The sequence below is a fragment of the Myxine glutinosa genome, chromosome 11, assembly GCF_964187855.1.
Source record: "Myxine glutinosa chromosome 11, kmMyxGlut1.1, whole genome shotgun sequence".
Classification (NCBI taxonomy): domain Eukaryota; kingdom Metazoa; phylum Chordata; class Myxini; order Myxiniformes; family Myxinidae; genus Myxine; species Myxine glutinosa.
Genome location: NC_136271.1, coordinates 83012310 through 83038334, shown reverse-complemented (window position 1 = coordinate 83038334; position 26025 = coordinate 83012310). Strand labels below are relative to the sequence as shown.

At 41.8% G+C, this 26025-nt stretch overlaps 1 protein-coding gene across 1 annotated transcript in view; it reads right to left on the bottom strand.

Annotated features, from left to right (window-relative positions):
- The window catches only part of CSMD3 (CUB and Sushi multiple domains 3), a 1283181-nt gene that overhangs the window by 641045 nt on the left and 616111 nt on the right, over window positions 1-26025 (bottom strand). The window contains 3 exon segments of the mRNA XM_068130918.2: window positions 20539-20626; window positions 20816-20893; window positions 25113-25225. Coding sequence (XP_067987019.2) covers window positions 20539-20626; window positions 20816-20893; window positions 25113-25225 — 279 coding nt within the window.

The following is a 26025-nucleotide window of genomic DNA, read 5'->3' as shown; positions in this document are numbered from 1 at the left end:
TGTGTGTGTGTGTGTGTGTGTGTGTGTGTGTGTGTGTGTGTGTGTGTGTGTGTGTGTGTGTGTGCATGCGTGCGGCATGTTTTTTGTATTGTTTTACTGGAGCTTTCTGATATGGAATTACTGATTTGTGTAGTTCTCGCGAAATGATTGTTATGATCTCCTGAGTTAATTTAGGCTCATTAACTACGAAGAATCCAGAAGAATTCCCATGTTTCTAAACGCACGCCATGTTAAGGTGTATGTGTATAGAGCAGCTTAATAGGTCCTTCCATGGCATGCCATTCTCATTACTAAATAAATAACAAAAACAATGATAATATTTTACAAAGCATTTATTCCAACTCAAGCACTGTAGCAGGCAGATATGTAGCAGGCAGGTATGCTGCAAGGCCATGAAAGCTGATGAAAATTTGGTGCATTTGGACCAAATTGTAGATATGGGCCCTGTGGGTGTTGTGCCTCATCTTTTGTGATAGTAGTCAGGTTCACTATGTCAATAAATTATATTTCGTTCAAAATCATGGTAGATTAGCAAACCTATACATTTTTGGAAAGGTTATAGCATAAGGAAACTAAAAATCAATGTTTACATTTGGAGAGATACCTGTATGGCGGCCATTTTGGATTTTCAAAATGGCCACTGTAAAATACATATTTTGTTCTATTTCTGCCTCTAATTACCCTAAAAACTTTTAAAAATATACTAAACCTATATTTTCAGGGACAAGGAATCCAATGAAAGTATCAAATTAGTGCTATGGGGAATGGTAAGACACGAATCAAAGGTTTTGAATTGCAAAATACTGTCTTTATATTCGCGATAAGTTGCATAATCAAATACATGTTATCATTTTGTACAGGCAGTTAATAACATCAAAATGTGCCACAATAATTAATATCACCAAACATACACAGGCAGTCGGCAAAATCATATATACACATGCAGTCAGTATAACTTCACATCTACACAGGCAGTCAATGACAAAATATACACAGGCAGTCAATGGCATCAAACATACACGATTACAGAATATGCCATTTAGAGTTCGTCATCACTGTCCTGTGTGTCGTATCCGACAATATAGTCCGCATCGTTTTCACAGTCCGTTCCACACAAGCAAAGGTCGGTCAAATTGATTGGCAAATCGAATCGATCGAATTGGTCGAATGGTCGAATGGTCGATCGAAACGATTGGTCGAATGGTCGAATGGTCGAATTGGTCGAATGGAATTGGTCGATTGGTCGAATTGGTCGAATCGAATTGGTCGGAATTGGCAAATGTAAACATTGATTTTCAGATTTTCCATGTAATAACGTTTCCAAAAATGTATAGGTTTGCTAATCTACCATGATTTTGAACGAAAAAACATAGTGAACCTGACTATAGTGTGGTCTGTCGCAGTGATGGACGAAAAGAAGTCCGTAATCTTCCTCTTTTTTTGGATCTTCCATGACACTCACTCGTTTTGTCTTGAGACAAAGGCACACACAAACATACATACAAGCAAACATAAGCACACACACACAAACATAAACACACACACATAAACACACACACCCAAACATAAACACACACAAACATAAGCATACACATAGATAAACACACACACCCAAACATAAACACACACAAACATAAGCATACACAAACATAAACACACACACACACACACACACACACACACACAAACATAAACACACATGCACAAACATAAACACACACACATAAACATAAGCACACACACATAAACACATATACACACACACACACACAAACATAAACACACACATAAACACACACACCCAAACATAAACACACACAAACATAAGCATACACAAACATAAACACACACACACACACACACACACACACACACACAAACATAAACACACACGCACACAAACAAACATAAGCACACACAAACATAAACACACACAAACATAAACACACACACACAAACATAAACACACACACACACAAACATAAGCACACACACACAAACATAAGCACAGACACACAAGCACAAACACACATAAACAAAGCACAAACATAAACACACACACACAAACATAATCACACACACACAAGCATAAACATAAACACACACACACACACACAAACATAAACACGCACACACATAAACACATACACACAAACATACACACACAAACATAAACACACAAACATAAACACACACACACACAAACATAAGCACACACACACACACACAAACATAAGCACAGACACGCACACACACAAACATAAACACACACACACACAAACAAACACACACACACAAACATAAACACACACACAGACATAAACACACACACACACAAACATAAACACACACACACACACACACACACACATATACACACACACACAAACATAAACACACAAACATAAGCACACAGACACCTGTAGAGATTATGCTTTCGCACATGTTCTGTTTTAATATTTAATTCATTTAGAAGAAAGGATAATGCTTGGCTCAGCTTAAATTTGTTTTCGCAACTGGCTTGCCAGCATAACCTTGGACATGGAGTAAGGGAGATTGAGCCTTGGAGTGTAGCAATGCCGTTATATTTTCCTTGCGTGGGTGTTCAGCTGATAGCATAGTGAGCAGAACAAACCAAGCCTTCATTACCCAGACTTGCCTGTATATAAAAGCTGTCTGTTTAACACGAGAGCTAGACTGCTAGAGAGAGTCTCAGAGCCATCTTGGTTGCCATAAGCCTTGATGCTTCGTTGGACTTTCCTCCATGATCATGCTTGGTAATTGAATAAACCTGTCACTGTTCTGAACGATCTCGACCTGAGTTAGTTTACCAACACACACACATACAAACATAAACACACACAAACATAAACACACACACAGACATAAACACACACACACACAAACATAAACACACACACACACACACACACATATATAAACACACACACACACACACACACATATATACACACACACACAAACATAAACACACACAATCTCCCTCTCTTCATTAATAAATATTTAATTATTTATTCATATATACACATACAAAGTTTAATGTGTGTGCACTTTTTGCAAAGTAATGCCTTCATACCAGCATTTTCCACAGGCCCCTGTAGAATCTTGTCACACCTCCCTACTGGGGGTGCACCCCCAGTTTAAGAACCAGTGGTCTAAGGGGTCTTAAGGGTCTTTAAAGTATCTAAGGGTTTATGCAGTCTAAAGAGTCTTAAATGAGTGTGAGGGGTCTGAAGGGTTTTTAAAGGGTCTAAAGGGTCTTTAAAGCATCTAACGGTCTAAGGGGTTCAAGGTTGCAAAGGTCTAAATCGTCTTAAATGGATATGAAGGGGTCTGAAGGGTATAAATATAGAAAGGGTATTTAAAGGATGTAAGCCTAAGCCAAAGGGGTTTAAAGGGTCTTTAAGGAGTAAAAGGGGAGTAAAGGGTCGAAGCGGTGTAAAGGTCGTCTACCTAAGGGTTCTAAAGGGTACTAAGGAGTGTACAACACACAACAGGCATTTTAAGGCCATTTTCCCTGCAAGAGCGGGGGTTAGTCTTGCGGTCCCCATGACAATGTTCTCCATTTTGCCCTATTTTCTGCATCTCTCCTTGTTAACCCCCTTGCCCGCATTTCTTCTTCGACCATCTTTAGCCAAGTCTTTCTCGGTTTTCCCCGTCCTCTACTTCCTTCTACATTCATTTCCATCACACTTTTCAACCAGTCACTTTCATCCTTCCTCAACACATGACCAAACCATCTCAACCTGTTGCTCTTCACAGCATCCAAAACAGGCTCTATTCCCATCATCTTTCGCAATTCATCATTTGTCTTCCTCTCTCTCAACGATACTCCACACATCCACCGAACCATTCGCATTTCCACCCTTTCCAGCCTTCGTTGCTGCTTTACGTTCATTACCCATGTCTCACTCCCATAAATCATAACACTTCTCACACATGCAGCATACACCTTTCCCTTCAGCTTCAATGACACTGCCCTCCTCGTCAGCACGCCACTCAGTTCCCAAAACTTCTTCCATGCACATCTCACTCGAGCAACTGTTGCCGAGTCTGATCCACCTTCTCCATTCAGCATGTCTCCAAGGTAACAAAATGTTTTCACACCTTCCAGCTTCACGCCATCTCCAAGATCCAACTCAACATTTCCTCCATCTGCAGCTCCCTCTGTGCACACCTTACACTTGAATGTAGCTGCCACACTGGTTAATGACCCTCTCAAACCACTACATTTTTGATGAACCCACTCAGCGCACATTGTACATTGAATGGAATTCACTCCGACACCCTACCTGCACACAGCACACGGCCACTTCCCAGTTCTTTCCACCTCACCACATGCTTTACCACTTGCCATCACCTTCGTTTTTCCGATATTCACCTTCAGACCTTTTGTCTCCATACATTCCTTCCACTTGTTCATCTTCTCCTTCAGTCCATCCATACTTTCTGCAATCAACACCAGATCATCTGCATTCAACAACTCCCAAGGTAAACCCTCCTTTACGTTCTGAGCCAGCACCTCCATCACAGCTACAAATAGTAGTGGACTTAGTACCGACCCCTGATGCACTCCCACCTTCACCTCAAACTCACCACTGTTCCCGTCCTTCGTCCTTACAGCTGTGCGCGCTCTTTTGTACATTGCCATCACTACTCTGATCAACCATTCCTCCACTTCTAAGTGGAGGTATTAAGGAGTGTCAAGGTCTAAAAAGTATGTTCCAATAGAATAGTATGTAATTAATAGACCGAATCAATAAACGTACTCAGATGGGTCCATCGATACTTCACCCACGCCCCCTGTCCCCACCCTTGCACATTTAGCTCTATCTAAAGGGTATTTAAAGGGCCTAAATGGCTGTGAATGGGTCTAAAGGGCTAAAGGGTCAAGGTCTAAGTCCATGGTTCTTAACCTGGGTTCGACCGAACCCCAGGGGTTCAGTGAGCCAGTCTCAGGGGTTCGGTCCTGAGACCTCCGAAACGCAATGCAATTTGTTTTGTTTTTTGGGTTTGTTTTTTTTTTCGTTTTGTATCAATTTTGAATCTATGTGTAATTACGCTTATTATTAATATTATTATTATTTTGCTACGTATGTTACGAACGAATGGAAATGTTATTTGTAATTGTATTCCCATCCCATTCATGGTTTCTCTGGTCTGTGTTTAAGATAAGTTGTTTCACACTGACTGTAGTAAGTTGAATCAATGAGCAACTTGCTAATTATTCTGTTGATGGTGCTTACTTGCTTACTTACTGTATTTTGGACTTTGCAGGTGTTCGGAAATTCCAGTGAATAGCCTCGATTAGCTTGCCGTGTGCCGTGCGTCATTGGTCGCGCCTTACTTTGGAGTTACTGATTAATTGAAAAGTAAGTTGGAAATGTTTGTGGATATGCAGGGCGGGTTTTTTTTTTTTTTTTTTTTTTTTGTATACAGAGTCGAGGCTCGTGAAAGAGTTAACATTTATCAAACAAATAAATCAAACAAACAAGCAAACAAAGTATATAAAAAGGGGAGCGGTCGACAAGATGGGGAGAGAAGGGGAGGAAGCACAAACACAACATTTGTGTTTTTGTTCATTTCACAACATTTGTATCACATTTGTATCACAATATCACAACATTTGTTCAGAGTTATATTAAAGTCAAAAGTGGATGGTGATTATAAAATATGATTGAATTACTCAGAAAATTAGGTGGAGGTGACATAACTCCTTTGGTCACCAATCAAAACTAACAATTCACAGTTTTCTATGTAATATTTTAATGGGATTTGAGGTGACATAGAGTTGAGTAGATAATAAATCCCGTCATTGTAACTATAAGATATTTTTTTCTTCGTTAAAATTTCTCAGTTTTCAGAGGGGTACTGATTATATTTAAGCATGTTCCTTTTTAAATTTTTGGCATATAATTATTTGCCCGAACTCAATTAAGATCAGTTTGCTACTTTTTTTTTTTTTTCAGTACGTCGAGCAAAAAAAGGAAGTGGTCGGAGGATTATGTGCAGTACGGGTTCACGTGTTTGACGGAAGTCAGCGTCCTCAATGCATGCTTTGCAATGTCAAGTTGAGCAACTCCAGCCTAGCACCAGCAAAACTAGGGGAACACTTCAAAAAACTGCATGGCGAGGGGCAGTACAAAGACGCAACACAGGATGAATTCAAATTGAAGAGAGTCCGATTCGACGCAAGTGCTACCTTGCCCACTCTCGGCTTCGTTCCAATTGACAAACCGATCCTCACCGCGTCGTATGAAGTTGCGTACCTGATCGCAAAGCAGGGCAGACCGCACACCGTTGGCGAGACACTCATCAAACCGGCCGTGTTGAAGATGGCCAACATCATGCTGGGAAAAGCTGCTGAAAACAAGTTGTCTCTCGTTCCACTCTCAAATGACACGATCAGTTGCAGAATCGACGACATGAGCGTCAACATCCTCGCCCAGGTAGTTGCAGATTTAGTCGCGAGCCCGACGAAATTCAGCCTTCAACTCGACGAGACCACCGACGTTTCCAATTTGAGCCAGCTCATCTTATTTGTGCGTTATGTCAAAAGAGACGAGATCAAGGAAGACTTTCTATTCTGCAAGCCTCTCACAACAATGGCGAAAGCAGCTGACGTGAAGAAGCATGTGGACGACTTCTTCAGAAGCAACGGCCTCTCGTGGAACATGGTGTCTGCAGTTTGCTCGGACGGAGCTCCAGCCATGCTGGGATGCAACTCCGGTTTTGGAGCGCTGGCGAAGGCCAATGCACCACACATCATCGTCACACACTGCGTCCTGCACAGACACGCACTGGCATCAAAAACCCTGCCTCCAAAACTGGCCAATGTTCTGAAAATCGTCGTTGAAACTGTGAATTACATGCGAAGCCGTGCTCTGAATCATCGCATCTTCAAAGAGCTGTGCAATGAAATCGGCTCTGAATTTGAAGTCCTTCTCTACCACTCTAACGTTCGATGGTTATCACGAGGGAAGGTAGTGAGCCGTGTTTTTGCCTTGCTTGTAGAATTAGCCCTGGTTTTGCGAGAACACAAGCATTGCCATGCAACGCACTTCCAAGAGTCAGAGTTCATCCTCGCCTTGGCGTACTTGGCTGACATCTTCGACGCACTCAATCATCTCAATTGCGAGATGCGGTGGAGTGAATGTCATCGAATCTGAAGAAAAGCTGAGTGCTTTCCGAAAGAAGTTACCGTTGTGGAGGCGGCGAACAGAGAACGACAACTTCGCGAACGTTTCGCTACTGGACGAGTGCGTGAGCGGGATTGAAGACGAGTCTGAAGTTGGAGCCACTGCTGTACTGGGGGAGCTGAAGCAAGCGATTGCCACGCACTTGGATGAGCTGGGAAAGTCATTCGACGGCTCCTTCCTCGACCAAGAGCAATACCCAGCATGGATGCGGCAGCCATTTACTTTCGACGTTGCAACGGCAGATGTCAACGACCAATACCTTGACAACCTCATCGAACTTCAGCAGAGCCAGACTCAACAACAACTCTTCGGCACAACAACGCTCTCAACGTTTTGGTGCCGCCAAATGGAAGGGTATCCTCACATCGCTAAAATTGCCCTTGAGATCCTCACGCCGTTCGTTACAACATATCTCTGCGAGCATGCGTTTTACAAACTGGTGGACATTAAAACAAAGAAAAGGAGCAGGCTTGCATGCGAAAATTATTTGAGGGTGGCCCTTGCCAAAACAAAACCACGCATTTCCCAGATCGCCTCCCGTAAAGAAGAACAGAAAACGCATTAAGATGCAATTATGCTTAATTTTTTGGTCAAATTTGGGGGGTTCCGCGAGTGTTTGGTGGGTTTCGTTCGGGTTCGGCGCCTTTAAAAAGGTTAAGAACCACTGGTCTAAGTGGTCTAAATGGTGTAAAGGTCGAAAGGGGCTAAAAGGGTCTAAATGGGGTGTAAAGGTCTGAGGGGTCGAAAGTGTCTGCATTGTCCAAAGGTCTAAAAGTTACGTTTCAATAGTATGTAATATAATTAATAGACATAGGTACGGTCCAATAATACTTAATTAATAGACAAATTAATGGTCCAGATCATGTTCAAACAGTAGCTAATTAATAGACACGAGCAGAAATCTGTGAAATCACGGATGCGATGTGGAAATTTTTTAAAAAACATCCACCACGAAAAACTCGGATATTAAAAAAAAAAAAAAAAAAATGACACCAGCGAGATTCAAACTCAGGACCTGCAGTTGTACATGTATGGTAAAACCACTGAGCCATATGGTAAAACACCATTAAGCATGAGGACAAAGTACAAAATATATCGACCTGCAGTATATCGTATAATCTTATCTGCACAAAAATAAAATGGCTGTCCATAAGTGGTGGAATGCGTGTTTTTTCTGGAAAACACATCCTAAAATGAAGGTTTACAGAAGTCATAATCTATACTGTCTGCTGCAAAATATGGAGATGCAAGGATTGATTTGCAGCCAAAGAAACGTGCAGACTCCATCTCCGGGAGAAGAAGAAGCGCGGTAAAAGCTGGTCCCCTCGCCTATAAATATATACAGTAGATAATAGTAATTATCATAATGATAATATTAATATTGCAAATTTCATTGTACTGTTGTAAATATTTGGCAAAGTGACTCAAAAATTGGTGAAAGTTAAAACCACTTGGATAAATTAACATTGAAGTGAAGGGAAGGACATTAGAAAATGTTGATGCAAGATGAGCGTAGATGGAGCAATTGATGGGTCAAGGCAGAGTGCAGATCCACTCAATCCCAGGTCGTGACCAGATCGATTGTCGATTTGTGGGTGCAATGACAAACTACGAGGGTTGATGAGCACAATCCCTCGGCCAGGATAAGTAGCAGCTGCCCAAGGATGATGTGCAGGACGCAGCATGACCTTTACCTTAATTACTTTCACTTATGCCAAATCCAAGCATGTGTGGCAAGAACAGGCCCTTATAACCTCAAGCTGAAATACACAGTTGTTCGTAGCAGGAGTAGACAACGATGTCGTGCACATGTCAATGTAGTGCCATGAAAAGACAAGATTTCCTGTGGCTTTCCTCTTTGGGACAAGCTTTGAAGGAGATACAGGTAAAAAACACCTTTAGAGGCCATTTTTCCCCACAGAGCAGGGGTTGGCCTTTTCCAGGCACCATGGTCCCCTTTTTGAAGCAATGTTTTATGGCCGGATGCCCTTCCTGCCACCAACCCTGTTAGTCGCCTCTTGCGACACACAGGGAATTACCAGCTGGTACTCAGCCTGTCATCCTTCCGAGGTCGGCAAATTGAGTCAACTCCCCTGGCGTTAATTCAGCGATCACCCGGGATTCGAACCCAGGATCCTAGGATCCCAAGCTGGCACCCTAACCGCTAAGCCAACACTAGGCTTGAAGGAGATACTGGTAAAAAAAAAAAACAGCAATAAATGGCAGCATTGTACAGTAGTACACACAGGCCTTGGGGATTTGATATGAAATTGCTGCCAACATGTTCAAACTAAGTATTATAGTTTTTGACTTGTTCAAGATGTTTGTGCCAAGCTGCATGGGTAGACCGATACTACCAAGCATACTGGACAACGTGGTGGCAGCACCTTTGTGTGTTCTTGTAAACTAATGTTTTCCCAAGTTAAAATCCATTATCTATCATCCAAATAGGACATTCACTACCAGGAAACAGGGAACTGGCTACTTTAGGGTAAAAACTACATACATGTGTTACGGGGTCAACCTCAAGGGGAGCCCCGGCAGAAAGATGTATGGTCCTTGGGTGAAAATAAGTCAATCAATAACGAGTCCACACCAAGGGTTACGAACAAACCCCAATATATTCCCAAATCCCGCACAGGAATCACAATGCGTTTACAGCACTTCCATACAATCCTTATCTATAGTATAGATGGCGCCACCTTAACCCACAACAGTGTTGGCAACACTCACGGCCCTTGCCCCCAATGTCTCTGCACGCCTCCCAGGGGACGTCGTGTCGATCCAGCGATCGGGGAAGCAATGTCCGATTCCAATCCGGGGCTGGGAGTGAGGATACTCGACAACCTCAGCGAGGGTACCCGACTTTGCAGGTTCCGCAGTAATCCGGCGCTCTCCTGACGCGCGGACTTCGGTTCACCGAGGCCCGGTTCCCTTGTCCTTCACGTTCGGCGGCTCGGTCTCGAGCTGCAGTCTCAACTCTCAACCGTCTCCCTCCAATCTCTTTCGCGTGCCAGGCCCAAGGTGCGACCCGTACACGCCCTCGTAGGCGTCGAGGCGAACAGCGCCGGGCGCTGGGTTCCTTCCAGGACCACACGGCACCTTGACACGTAACCGGCAATCAATCACCCCGCACAGGTAACTCCTCTCGCCAGACGGGCTTTTCCAACTCCGTTCCAAAGTAGGTAACGATCGCCTCCGCTCGCGTCGGAGCTCTCGAAGCTTAAGATGGCCGCCCTTCCTTCTCCTCCTCCTCTTCTTCTTCTTCACGATCCCGTTTCCGGTCTCGTTTTTCCCAGAAGGGCTCCTGACCCTTTAATCACAACAACCTTTAATAGAATATACATTAATAAGAAATGACCTGACTTGTAACCCCCATAAACCCGGAATTCGTAACACATGTGCGATCTAATCTTGGCACAAAATACTTCTTTGCAAAATGCACACTTGCTTGGACTATATATACTGTATATATATATATTTATTTATATACTGTATATACATACAGTAGCGTGAGGCCTAACTATATATGATCTGGGAATTGAAGCAAAGGGTACACTGGATTGGTTCTGGGCCTGGCTGGATGATTATGAGGAGATTTGGAAGATATATTTTGGATGGTGGGAGGTGTAGACAGAACAGTTGCAGTGCATTTTTGGTGGAGTGGACAGTGGCAGGATCAGGGGCCACGGTCTGGCAGTGGGGAGGTGGACATTTAGGATGGTAGTGAGGCAAGGTCCTTCACTCGAGTATTTAATGAATGGATTGGTGCTGTCGGGGTGGTGATGGCGGAGACAGTGGAGAGGTTTAAATTCGAGTTGGTTGGTGCCTAAAGGTGTCGGAGATGGAGAGGTGCATGGATGTCAGTGGGATGAGAAGGTGGTTAGGTGTGAATGAATAGTTGTCTACATGTGTGGTGGTTGTGTTAGAGAGGGTGCCGTCAACTCTTTTCGTCCTCACCCAACAAAAAACATTTCTTTTATTATTTTAAATAAAAATAATAATGTCCACCGCTCTCCCTACCCTGTGTTTCTTCTGTCAGATATTTTCCTCTTCAACTCTAAGGACCCCCAATCCTGGACCTCATCTTTCAGGCTATCTCTCTGATCTTTTTTTAAAAGATCTCTTGATCTTTCGCTCTGTTGTCACATTATCCCTCTACGCATGCCTCTGAAATATTTTTCCTTGTGTTTCCTGGGTTTTATTTGGAAGCCGGTATTTTAGCCGCTTAATGCCCTCTGTTGATGCAACTTTACTTTTCATCGCTCTTCTTCTGTCGGAAATATTTATTGCCTCTTCTGTCTCTACCATTTAGCCTTCTTCTTTCTGCTTGCTTCTGAGTTGTTGTTTTTGGCCTTTTCTTTTGCAATGTCTTCAACATATTGCCACAATTTATCTGGCATTCTGTCATTAGATTTTATGTTCTCTGTTTGTGTTAATTGTCCTTTGTATTGAGTGCTTACTCCTGTGTATTGTTTCCTGCTCATTCTATTTATTTTGAACCTGCGTCTCAGGCTCAGATAGTTTTGGGCCTACCCGGTTTGTCACCAATTGTCTCCCATGATCACATACTTGCCGTGTCTCCATCATCTCTGCTCCATTATTTACCACCTTTGCTTTGATTCCCTTCTTATACCATCTGCTTAATAAAAATTAAAAAGATGAAAAAAACTCCTTCTTCCTCCTCCTCCTTCTTCCTCTTTCCCCCTCCTCCTCCTCCTCCTCCTCTGTCCCTCCTCCTCCTCTGCCCCTCCTCCTCCTCTTCCTCTGCCCTTCCCCCTCTCTCTCTCACCTTCAATTTTACACTGTTTAAACTGCAATTTTAAAATAGTCAATCTTCCGACATACTTGTTTCCCAACACCTTTCTCCCAGTCTTCTTTCCATTACCCCCCCTTTCTCCCTCCCTGGATAACTCGTAGACTTGTGCCTCATCCACCATTGTGTTCATATAAGCGCTGTGTTTCTCCATACCTTTAATCATCATTGCCATCCCAATCCTGATGACTGTCTTCATCTCTCTACCCTTGGAATCCTTAAATACAATCCTTTTTGTACTGTATGTGGGACTACAGTGACAAGCTCCCTCACGTCAGTCACCTCCCCTACCTCATATTCATAACCGGGTTTCACCTCAACCCTCTCCAGGCTTCCCCACCCCAACCCTGCATGATGTCTCCATTCACACCATGCCCCTTCTTTGCTTCCCAAGCATTCTGGACCCCCCTCTGCCATCTCATCTGCAATTATCATACCTATCCTCTCCCCCCTGGTACACATAATCTTGTCGTGAAGCAGATGGCTTCAAACAACTTGCCTTTTCTTCCTGAAAGGCAGATCCAACCAAAGGCAACCTCAGATCATTCCACAAAGACCAGACCAAGTGTGTGTCCACTCTCAGGGACGCAAGAAAACAACATATGGCCAACCTCAAGGCTGAACTCTCAAACCTGTCTCCTTCTTCAAAGACCTGGTGGTGCATTGTCAAGTCTGTCTTTGGTGTAAGCTGCCCCTCCATCCATTCTCTCACGTAAAATGGCACCACAGCTGCCTCTGTTCGTGAGAAGGCCGAATGCCTCAATTCTGTGGTTGCTTCAAAATTCCACATACCAAACCACTCACTCCTTACACCTACGCTACCCACTCTTAGGTCCAACCACTCCTGGATACTGTTTATTCCCCACTTGAGAAGGTGCATAAGTTTTCAAATCAGACACAGAAACATTATATCTTGGACATGCTGCTTATACTCTCTTAACAACGGATAGAAGCCCTCAATCTCAGATATAAGATCAGGGCCGCCTCTCTGGACATATCTCCAGCATTTGATATGTCTGGCACCGCACCTTGATCTCCAAACTGTCTGCTTATGGCATCCATGTTCATCATACCAATTCTCTCGCCCCTGGTATATAGAATCGTGTGGTGTCTGCTTAAGGCTCTTGCAGGAGCTTTGATTATGTAAATAAAAACCTGCCTTCTTGAGTCCATTGTCTCAATGTCTTCCTACAGGATTTCAAGTCTGCTTCCCATCATTAACACACCATTCTCTCACACCTCCCCTCCTTATAATTGTGCTGCGGTGCATTAATTTGATATCGTCCCACTGTTATCCCTCTTCCAAATTTTGTCTGTTTATCTCTTGCCCTCTGTCATTCTTCTCTTCTATGAGATTTAATACCTGTAGAAAACAAAGATCAATAAAAATAACACGAATGACCACACTGTGGTCACATCCTGCGACACAAAATGTATTTTTTTCGCCTCTCTGTCCACTCAACTCCCTCATTTCTTGCTGTTGAAGGCATTATACAATTCATCTCCGAGGGTCCTCGTATGGTTTGGTTCGATATCAATTACGAGTCTGGTGGACAGCTCGGTCTGGTTTCAGACAATAAAAAAAATCTCATTGATTAGTGCTGAGAAGATGAGATATCACCTCGGCCCTGCCGATGATCATGTGAGAGTGAAAATGGCAACTTAACTTTCAGGCCTCTGATTTCTCCATGTGAGGTCTACTGTATTTTTCCTCACCACTCTTAAGTCGACTTCCAAATGCTAACAATAGATGTGCTGTTGAAATTTTAGGAGTAAAATCGCTTCCCTCTCCTATTTCCAAAAATATAATGCTGAAGATTTATGTTTCAAGCGGTGTATAAATGCAATACAGTGCTACATGCTACAATTTCCCCCAATATATTTTACGTCTCTTATTATGTAAGATGTGAATACAAAAACTGTGACTATTATAGAAGTAAACAAAATAATCATTGGCTAATAGCGTTACGTAACGCCACCCAAAACAGGCCACCCCCCTAACTCCCATCTAACACTCCATAAAGTTTGGGCACACGCCCCTCACACCCTCTGCCTCCCCAAGCCTTACGTAATTTTTGAACGGCCCCGATGCATACACAAATTACGGGCCGACATGGTGACCACTCGTTCACACTTTTCGTTTACTGCACATTTATTTTTCGTGGAACAAATATTTTGTACACAAAAGTTGATGGGGAAAACTTGGAAAACGAATACGTAAATTGAAAATATGACTTTCGCAAAGTGGTGGTAGTTTTAATCACGAGCGAAGCACATCTTACAGTTCTGAAGAAGTAGCAAAAGACGCATGCGGACAGCATTGTGAGTAACAAAGCAGATGGAAATTGGATGAAGTTTAACACAAAATTACCACAGGAACGGCCTTCGGGATGCGTGTACCAGTTCATGCCGACGGACTTGATTAAACCTTACTCATAATTTTTATTCTGCATGTGATTACAATTTTTGGGGTCCCTCATCGTGAGTAACAGTCCACTTAAACAAAGCCAATGGAAATGTGACGCAACAAACCCGGAGAGTGGGTCTTTTTATCCTCAAGGCTGAACTTGAATGAATCAGCAGAGGCCTACAGGCCTGATATCTTAGGGCTTCGGCGCACGAGAAAACAGAAAAGTGAAAAGTAAATCTGGTGGCCTTATTATTTCGTCTTGGTTGGGTGCCATGGTGGGTGGCGTCAAGCGATACATGTGGGTGGCATCCGGCAGCTATCTGACAAAATGGGGGCACATTATAAAAATCGACCACCAATAAGAACCACAACAACCATGCGGAGCTCTTGTCGACCTGTGGTATGTCACAGGTGAAAACCTATGTATCAAACACAAAACAAAGAAAAAGAAAAACATAAATTGTGAAGATAATATGATGGTAAATAGATGTGGGAACTAGGTCCCCAATCCTTCAACATAAGGTATGTATTTGATTGCATGGATTGATAAGAGGCCTGTGACTTTTAGGTACAATTTTTTTTACAGAAAGTCATCTTTCTTCAAATCTAAAAACATTACCAACCAGTACAGCTATACAAAGCAGGGGATACTCAGGTCTGACGTTTCGACCACTGAGTGGTCTTAAAGTGGGACTGTGCAGGCATCTTGTGTCCAGTGTTAAGTATCCTCCAATTCGAGAGAGGGCATCATGTGTGCACTAAACAGATGGTGAGACCCAATGTCGTTTTAATCATCACAATGTTATGAAAACAATGGCTTTTCCGAAATGTGATTGTTCTTGTCTTCTCACTTTAATTTTGTACGCCTTTCTGTCTTTAGGATCCAGAGAACAACAGTGAACAAGGATCAATGGTGGGATGTGTGACAAAATTGCCAGTTGATTCAGTCAACCATGTGCAAACAACACCAAGAGGGGTGGCCAAATTACTCCTTCCCTAAAGGTCTTTTTTTGAGCCAGCTGTCGTTTTCACACTTCATCAAGGGTGTAATTGTGTTTTTACAGGAATTCCAGTGGCATGGTCATTCACCTGACATACCTAAGGCTTACACAACCAATAATCCAAATCAAACTTGTTTTTGCTTCAGCAGGAATTGAACCCACCACTACTGGGATGCCAGTGCAGTGTCATCACAACTAGGCCAACAGTGTAAGCATAAAAGACCTTTGTGAGCAGTATCTATGGAGATTGTTCAGCATAGCATTTGGTTGCTTGAGTAGAGTAGGTCAGAAGCTGGTGAGCATACAAGTCGATAACTCTGCCCTGGATGGAATCCAAATTGTTGAAGAAAAAGAAAATCACTGCAGCATTCTGACGTTAGGTGAGTCGAGGGCACAGAGGTCTTGAAGAGTCAATCACTGTACCCTGTGTTGCTAAGTTCCTAGATATTACATTCAGGGAGTCCACAATGTCTTGTCACCTCAGTAAAATACAAAGCGATTTTCTTTTTTTTCACATCCATTGAAAATGTGTGTATAGAATAGAAGAATGCATGTTGGCTTGTATATGCTGTCAGGGACGCAGTTCATCTTATAACCACTCAAATGCTCCGGAAAATGTCGCACAGGCAACCTGGCAGAGAATGATGCTCTGTCATGAGAATGATGGTGCACAAACAGATCCATTGGATGCACGAGCTATGTAACGTTATTAAAGGTACATGTAATGTAATATCAGTATCATTATGTCATTCATTCGTGCAATATCATGAGTCCATGACAATTTGGTTGGACTTGTTCTTTTTGGAAATGTCCATCATCCAGCAATGCTTCAAATTACTTCATATTATTTATTTAACCGCAGGAATTAACCACACTTAACAATTAACAATTCATAACAACTAACTAATTAACATTAATTAATTAACATTAATTAATGACCATTAATTAACAACTAACAACTAACTAATAATAACAACTAATTAATAACGAATAACAATTAATATCCCAATGGTGGGATGTGTGACAAAATTGCCAGTTGATTCAGTCAACCATGTGCAAACAACACCAAGAGGGGTGGCCAAATTACTCCTTCCCTAAAGGTCTTTTTTTGAGCCAGCTGTCGTTTTCACACTTCATCAAGGGTGTAATTGTGTTTTTACAGGAATTCCAGTGGCATGGTCATTCACCTGACATACTTAAAGTTTACACAACCAATAATCCAAATCAAATTTTATTTTTTTTTTATTTTTTTTGGTGTTGGTGTTGGGCTAGCGGCTAGGGTGCCGGCTTAGGATCCTAGGATCCTGGGTTCGAATCCCGGTCAATCGCTGAATTAACACCAGGGGGGTTGACTCAGCCTGTCATCCTTCCGAGGTCGGCTAATTGAGTACCAGTTCACTGGTAATTCCCTGTTTGTCGTTAAAGGCGGCAAAAAGGGTTGGCGTCAGGAAGGGCATCCGGCCGTAAAACATTGCTTCAAAAAGGGGACCGAAAAACAACAACAACCACGGTTCCCGAAAAAGGCCAACCCCCGCTTGCGGGGAAAAATGGCCTCTGAAGGTGGTTATTTTTTATATATTATAACAATTAATAACAATTAATTAATAACAATTAACAATTAATAACAAATCAACAATTAACCACAATTAACATTGTGGAGATAGTCGAGGGGGAAATAATAATAATAATAATAATAATAACGAAAAAGCGTCTGAAAATCCACAGCATGTCCGTGCCCATTTGCATTCAAACATCTGCTTCTTCTCCTTCTTCTTCTTCTTCTTCTTCTTCCACTTCCATATGATCAAAATAACAGAAAACAGTTTTAAAAAAATACAAAATGAAAATTGATGATTTTATGCAGCCTTGGCATTTGAGCTTTAGATCTAAAAAATAATCAGCTTCCAGTTTTTGATTGGTGAAGCAATTCTGTGACCAAATATGCAAATTATTGAAATTTCAGGTCAATCGGGAGAAAATTGGTGATTTTACATAACCTTGACCTTTGACCTTTTGATCTAAAAAAAACAAAAAACAATTGGCTTGCAGCTTTTCATTGGTGAACCAATTCAGTGACCAAATATGCAAATTCTTTAAATTTCAGGTCAATCGGGTGAAAATTGGCGATGTTACACAATCTTCACCTTTGACCTTTTGATCAAAAAAAACCCAAAAGAATCAGCTTCAGTCAGCAAAAACATCAATCAGCAAAACAAAAATGAAACAAAAAAAACTAACAACTGATGCTAACAGACAGATCCCAAGCATAACATCTTTCCAAGGGAAGGCACAACTGCCTGAGCACCAAACTGACAGTTTACTGTCAATGGAACCAGACAAGACCGCTTAAAGGTAAGCGTTCTATCTTTGTACCCAGCAGCACCTACATGACATGGATGCAACCTGCCACTTTTTCCGTACAAGACTGGATGTTGTTGAGGTCTTCTTGCAGCTGAGCAAATACTGCGGCATTGTCAAAGGTGTTCTGAGTGATGCTGAACAGCGAGATGACATGTGAACAACCTCATTCACAATCTTGTGGTGAAATCGTCAATGATAAAGGAAGTGGAGATGGTTGAGCCAAAGACACTGCTTTGACAATGTCTATGATTTCCATGAAAGATGTGATGATTATCACTTTCACACCAAGAGGAAAGATTTTGAAGGGTATTATTTTGGCCTTTGAAATGTTTACCCCAAGTCTTGATCTCAGCTTCCCCAGAAGTCCTTGATGTCAGAGCCTTGATGAATGTCGCCTTTAAGTTGAATACACGAACTCACTGAGGGATATTTTTGGTCTCCGTCAAAGATACTTTGATGGAACACACAAACTGTACATCCAAGATCAGATCATTCATTCTTGGATTCTGAGTTGCGCTCTTGGTAAATCCAATGGCTTTACTGAAGATTTTGTGGACAATGTTTTGTACAGCTGTGGTTGATGAATCTGCATTATGCTATTTTTTATGTGTACTGAACATGCTCTGGTAGTATTTATATTGTTGGGTAAATATGTCTGTGCTCTAGCTCTTTTTGAAACAACATGTCGAAAGAAGCAATGATGTGCTAGAGAAGCATCGAGTTCTGGTAAAGCCATATATTCGTTTGGGGCTGCTTGCTACATGATCCCGTGGAAAACCAGAATGGGACTCGGCACTCGATAGAGCGTACACAAGAGTCCGTCAGGCTGAACAGTTTACGTTTTGTATCCCACTGATAGGCCAGATCTTCATTTGGACCTGAACCTAAATCAGCTTGTTCTTGCCACCTACCCAACTCATCCACCTAGTTTCATCCTAAATCTGCCCATATCCGTTTGAGATATCATGCTATACTGTATATCGTTTTTTGGCCCCACCTCTTAACGGTGAACAATCACTTAAATAAATAAAAAATCATTTCTGGATCCGGATCTTCACCAAAATCGAATAATTTGGTACATGGTATGTTAGTGAGAGCTCCCTGTGGTTCCCGTCACAGGTCTACCAGAGCTTTGTGTTGCTATCGTTGTCATTGTTGTTCTTGCTGGGGTTATTGTTAACTGGGGGTCGATTTTGGCAATGTGCACCCATTGGTCAGACAGCTGCCGGCCCACACCCAGATCTGTCACTTGATTCCACCCACCATCGCACCGAGACAAAATTACATGGCCGCCATCTTGGTTTTCTGGTGGGCCTAACACTTTGGGCCTGTAGGCCTCTCTTGATTATACCCTGCCCGAGTTTGTTGCGTCAGATTTCCATTGGCTTTGTTTTGGTCGAGTGTTATTCATGAAGAGGAACCCGGAAAAATCTAATAATACGTCAAATAATAGTAAGGTTTAAGCAAGCCATTCAGAACACACGATACGTCAGAATGCATGGTAATCCAGCATTACATAATCATAATTATGTGACGTTACGTTACATAATCAAGTTTTACATTATGCAAATTACTTTAAAAAATAATATAGCGTTACGTAATTTTTGAACGGCCACATATTGGGGTCAAGCAATCTGTGACGATGTGATGAATCAGCTAGGTCTGATATAACCGTGGGGATGGTGACATGGACAAGAGGTGTCGAGTTAATGCATTAACAGTGCATTAAATGTGTGTTCCCCAATTGGCTGTTTATCTTTTAAAAGTGATTTAAATGTGCGTTTCCCAATCGGCCCGTCACCAGATTTTGATGGTTGTGAGCACATTGCAGTCATTCTTGTTACAACACAATGAAACCTATTCACTTGATTGAGTAAGCCATCAAGCATGTGCCATATCTGCACCCAATTAACTTTGCAATTTACACACCTCATATGTACTAATCCCATTTTTATGGGTAACTTAATCTGGCTCAACATTTCACATTTAACTCCTGGCAGGGAATTCAGAGAAGGTTCAAGTACAGAATGGCACACTTTTAAGAGCTGGTGCGAGTTTATTAACAGCTACAAACTAAATGCAGCCGGGACAGGCGGCTTTACTTCCTATTGGAAGCAATGCTCCAAGATGCAGTACCCCCGTCATCTCCTGTCACAGCATAAAAATGGAAGATTTTCGTTAATTTTGAATTTTTGTTTTCAGGGATCAATCTGACACCATGCGACTCAAAGGCAAGCACATTATCAATAAATTTCTTATATAGCACTTTTCATTTAGAAGCAAAATCTCAAATCGCTTACTAACAGTTCAATTACATTGTTTTTGTACTGTTTTTCTACAAATCAGTGTATTGAGGGATAACAGTGGGACACATTTACAAATCAAATCAGTGTTTTTGTACAATCAGCTACTGGTCATTCAGAGTTAACCACAAGTCCAGGAATGGGTTACCTGCAGAGCAAACAAGCTGGAGGTGTTAGCCTATTCTCAATGAAGTTTAAGAGTCAACCAGTAAATGATTACCAATGTGACCGGGAAATACACATTCTGTGGACTAACTGAATTGCTCATCAACTTGTACAAGCTGTATACATGGGTACAATGTACAAAGATCTCTATTAGTGTACAAGATAGATTCTGCAAGCAAATTGACAACTTCCTTGATTGTTTGAGTGTAACTTAAATTTGGAAGACATTTGTATTGTCAAAAGTAGTTTTGAAACCACTTACCTGAAGTCATCTCCTGTACGTGATCCATAATCTGGAACTCCAGGATCTGGGCAGTGGTTTGATGCCAGGGTTATGCCACCCTCATTGACTAGTGGTCATTAGGGGATGTGTTGTAAAGAACGTGGCATCAGAGACATGGAGAAACATTAAAGATCATTAAGCGACAGAGGTACAAATTACCCAAAATTAAAGCTGTGCAGCTAAACGTCTGCTCACAATAATGACACTCCACTTTTAATTAAATGCACTGTGTCCAACAGATCGATATGTGTCTTACCGACAGGTTGCTTTTGGCTGACATCTTTGCTTGGTGGGAGTTTGACACCTCGTGACTTCAAATCAATAGCTCTCTTGACTGAGATAGGACAAAAAACCACAACAAGACTTACAAAATGCTATCATGTAAGTCAACATATGCACACTGCAGCAGCTGCAACACTATAAATATATATATATATATATATATATATATATATATATATATATATATATATATATATATATATATATATATATATATATATATAACTGTAAGAAATAGTAGAAACTCCAAAGTACGAGCAGGGCGTCTCATTTGTATTGAATATATAATCGTTAGATTAAATAAGACGCGGACGTAGCTTCAGGACGTCGATCTTTAATTGTCGACAAGCTTTCGACCAACAAAGGTCTTCTTCTGAGTCAGCCCCAAGTTCAACGGAAGCCGGTTACCGCGATAACTAGTGAAGCCGGTGAAGCCTTCCGTTGAACTTGGGGCTGACTCAGAAGAAGACCTTTGTTGGTCGAAAGCTTGTCGACAATTAAAGATCGACGTCCTGAAGCTACGTCCGCGTCTTATTTAATCTAACGATTATATATATATATATATATATATATATATATATATATATATATATATATATATATATATATATATATATATATATATATATATATATATACAGTGGAACCTTGACTTACGAGTGCCCCAACTTACGAGTTTTCCGAGATACGAGCCGTCGCTCGGGCGGTTTATTGCTTTGAGATGCGAGCCGAGATCTGAGTTACGAGCTTTCGCCACCCGGTCACGTGGTTATCTTGCCGTGCAAGTACAGTATCTCTGTCGTATAGCGCTGCATTTTTGTTTTCGCATGTTGGTTATTTTGAGTTTACGCCGCCAGGTGGGTTCCGGTCACGTGGTTATCTTGCCGTGCAAGTACAGTATCTCTGCCGTATAGCGCTGCATTTTTGTTTTCGCATTTTGGTTATTTTGGAAAATTTCATGTTCATGTCGAACATTTCATGTTCATGTTCATGTTTTCATGTTCATGCCATGCCAGGCCACAACTTGTTCAGAGTGCCGGCGATAGCTCGCCTTCTCTTTGTGGAAAACACGGTGAGATCCTTAACATCCAACAACTAATGGGACGCAAACGGGGCGCCCAGTTTAGCGGTACACACATTGATGAATCACCCTGCCTGTGATTCACCCATGACAGGTTATAGCTGGGTCGGGATTCAAACCCAGGCTGGACAGTTTAGACTTTAGAGTCAAGTGTGCGTACCTCCAGTCCAGGCCATCCTGCCAACTTGTATGCTGCATACAGGTGAAATATAAAGCGCGAGATATTTTTATATATACTGTATATTAAAAAAAAAATTGGTGTGGTTTTTGGCGGGCTGGAACGGATTAATAGCATTTCAATGCATTTTAATGGGGAAATTTGATTTGAGAAACGAGCAATTTGAGTTACGAGCTCGGTCACAGAAGGAATTAAACTCGTAAGTCAAGGTTCCACTGTATATATATATATATATATATATATATATATATATATATATATATATATATATATATATATATATATATATATATATATATATATATATATATATATATATATATATATATATATACATATATATATATGTATATATATATATGTATATATATATATATATATATATATATATATATATATATATATATATTGTCGCGATCCCGCCTGGTAAATGTTCCCAGCACGGAATACGGACGTGAATGTCCGGGCTTCAAGTAATCCACGGAGTGGACAAAAGAGACGTAATCAACACAATTGTGTTTTAATCGGCCTTCTAGGGGTAAGGCACGATGCTTTATTGGCTCGATCACAAAAACCATGAAAGGTAACAAATGGAATAGGCTGCACAAGCCTGCAGGAACGGTCGGCCACAGACGCTCCAACAAGACGCAGGTAAGATCCTCGCGGCTCCAATCGACGAGCTCCGGGACTCGAAGGATACCAGGATGGAATACCACACAAGGCCGCCAGGAACGGTCGGCCAGGAGCTCCAACACGAAGCAGGCAATATAGGACTCACAGTTCCAATCTACGATCTCCGGGAATCACTCGTTCTCTTCCGGAATCACTCACTCGTACAATCCATAACTATAAACGATCAGCACAACTCGCTGTCGTGAGGCGTAACGAAAGTTCCCTCGCCTCGAGGCCTCGAACCTCCGAGCTGCGTCCGTATCATCAGATGGCGGCCGCGCTCTCTGACCCTCCACCAATCACGTCCCGACTCGCCTCCCAATCGCGTGAGGCTCCAAGGAGGTTACGTCAGTGGTGGGCGGGGCACTCATTTGGGTGAGAACAAAGGTGGTTTCACCGGGGGTTTCTCACAATATATATATATATATATATATATATATTCATTGAGTACACCCCATGTAAAGTTTTGACTTTTTCAACATATTTCAACATACAGCTATTTGATCTTCATTTCAACAATATTGATAGATAAAGGTGATATAATATAACAAATATCATGAAACATTTACATTTTGTAGTCCATTGTATAATTTAAATAAACATAAATGCAAATTTCGCATGTGGAAAAAGTGAGTACACCCTTGGCTCGAATAGGTGGTATTGCCCCCTTTGGCAGAAACAACCTCAAGTAGGCATTTCTTATAACTGTCTACCAGTCTGACATCGACTGGGAGAAATTTTTGCCCACTCCTCCATGCAGAATTCTTTCAGCTGTGCGATATATGAGGGGTTTCGTGCATGCACAGCTCGTTTCAAATCCCCCCACAACATCTCGATGGGATTTAGATCCGGGCTTTGACTTGGCCATTCCAGAACCCCCCATTTCTTTCTTTTCAGCCATTCCTTGGTGGATTTACTGGTATGTTTAGGGTCATTGTCATGTTGCAAGGTTCACCTTCGGTTGAGCTTCAACTTTCCGACAGATGGCCTCACATTATCCTCAAGCACCCTCTGGTACAATGAAGAATTCATAGTGGATTATATGATGGTGAGCTGCCCAGGCCCTGATGCAGCAAAGCTGCCCCAAACCATAATATTTCCACCACCATGCTTTACAGTTGGTATCAGGTTCTTGTGGTCAAATGCTGTCTTTGGTTTTCGCCAAACATGTCTTCTGGTACTGTGGCCAAATAGCTCTACCTTTGACTCATCTGTCCAGAGCACATTGTTCCAGAAGTGCTGGTCTTTGCCGAGGTGTTCATTGGCAAACTTGTCTTGCCCTGATGTTCTTTCTGGACAGCAAAGGTTTCCTCCTGGCACACCTCCCATGTAGATCAAATTTGTGCAGCCCCTTTCTAATGGTAGACTCATGCACTTTGACATCAACAATGGCAAGAGCTACCTGTAGGTCCGGTGATGACATTCTGGGGTTCTTCGAGACTTCTTTCAGCATCTTGCGGTCTGCTCTCGGGCTGAACTTGCTGGGGTGGCCTGGCCTGAACAAGTTGGCAGTTGTTTGGAATCTTCTCCACTTGTAGATGATCTTCCGGACTGTCGAATGATTGATTTCAAATTGTTTGGAGATCTTTTTAAATCCATTCCCAGACTCGTAGGCATCTGTAACCTTCTTTCTGAAGGCCTCAGAGAGCTCTTTTGATCTAGGCATGGTGATGCCGCACACTTCAACAACAAAGAACAAACCAAACTAAATGTCTGAGGTTTAAATAAGACAGGTTCCTCCAAGATCCTCTCTAACGATGTTCTAATCATTTGCATATGAGCTGGTGCACCTGATTCTAATTTTAGGTATTTGAAGTAGTGTTAAATGTAGGGGTGTACTTACTTTTTCCACATGCGAAATTTGCATTTATGTTTATTTAAATTATACAATGGACTACAAAATGTAAATGTTTCATGATATTTGTTATATTATATCACCTTTATCTATCAATATTGTTGAAATGAAGATCAAATAGCTGTATGTTGAAATATGTTGAAAAAGTCAAAACTTTACATGGGGTGTACTTACTTTTTCATGTGACTGTATGTATGTATGTGTATGTATGTATGTATGTATGTATGTATGTGATATATATATATATATGTCATCGCACAGCGAGATGGAACCGAGGGGAATGCCTGATACGTCATGATGTCACATTGTCACAATTCGTTACCATTTGATGCATACTGGATTAAAGGTCAGCCCTCAATGGGGAAGGTTAATTGTTTCAGGTAAATTTTTAATACAATTTGTAACCTCCAGTAGTATGTGTGTCACAGGCTGAAGAGTATCGCTTCAATATGGATATGCAACATGCAGTGTCAAGGGCCACATACCCTGGTAGTGGGCATGAAAGCCTTGCTGTTGATGGTCCTGGTCTGACTTAAAGCGCAACCTCATCCAGTTCCTGCTGCTGATGACTGGAGCGGGCAGGTTTGTGCCCGTCAGCCTGAAACACAAAGCCATGCCAGTAGCAACCCTTTCGCTTCTACTTTTGCACGCGGAGTCCAAACCTTGCATACTTAGATCGCGTGTAATTGAATTACCCACGAGATGGAATCATAATGCAATCTATTTGAAATGAGCCAAAGGGTATACTCAATACTCTCGAGATGTCCACGCCTGCAATTATCTGATAAAAAAGTTGTCGTTTCATTAAAGTGCGATGCACTAAAACCAGCCATTTTCAATATCATTGAATGTAGTGCGATGAAAGACAAAAGTGAAGTTGAAATGTTGAAGGCTACCAAGGCAAATTGTATCAAAAGTGGGTCTACAATACGATGACGAAACAAAAAACTGATAAATTATACCCTTCCGGCTTTCGTGGGAGAGATCTGAACAAGTATGAAATGCGCATTTCCAAAGATGAGTAGTGTGCAGTGGGAAAGAGCCATTAGTGTTCAGTGAACTGGGAGATAGATTAAGTTGAGACAGAACCAGTAGTTCCAGTCAACTCGGGTTCAATCGAAAGACAAGTCCACAGATAAAATAAGGATGTCACTTTGACATCTTGGGCGACACATTTTTGTGTGGGCCAAGCCACTGGATCGGTTATTAAAACAAGGCCTTCCTAAGGCTGTGCAATATACTTCTTCCCTTCGGGGCTTCACATGGGCCATGCATCACCATCTCACATCATCCCACACTCCCGTCTATGGTAAATTATACTCCCATTAACCCAACTTAATTCAACCATATTACTTGCAGGTTACTGTGTTTCATCCCCTACATTCTGTCTCTCCTCCT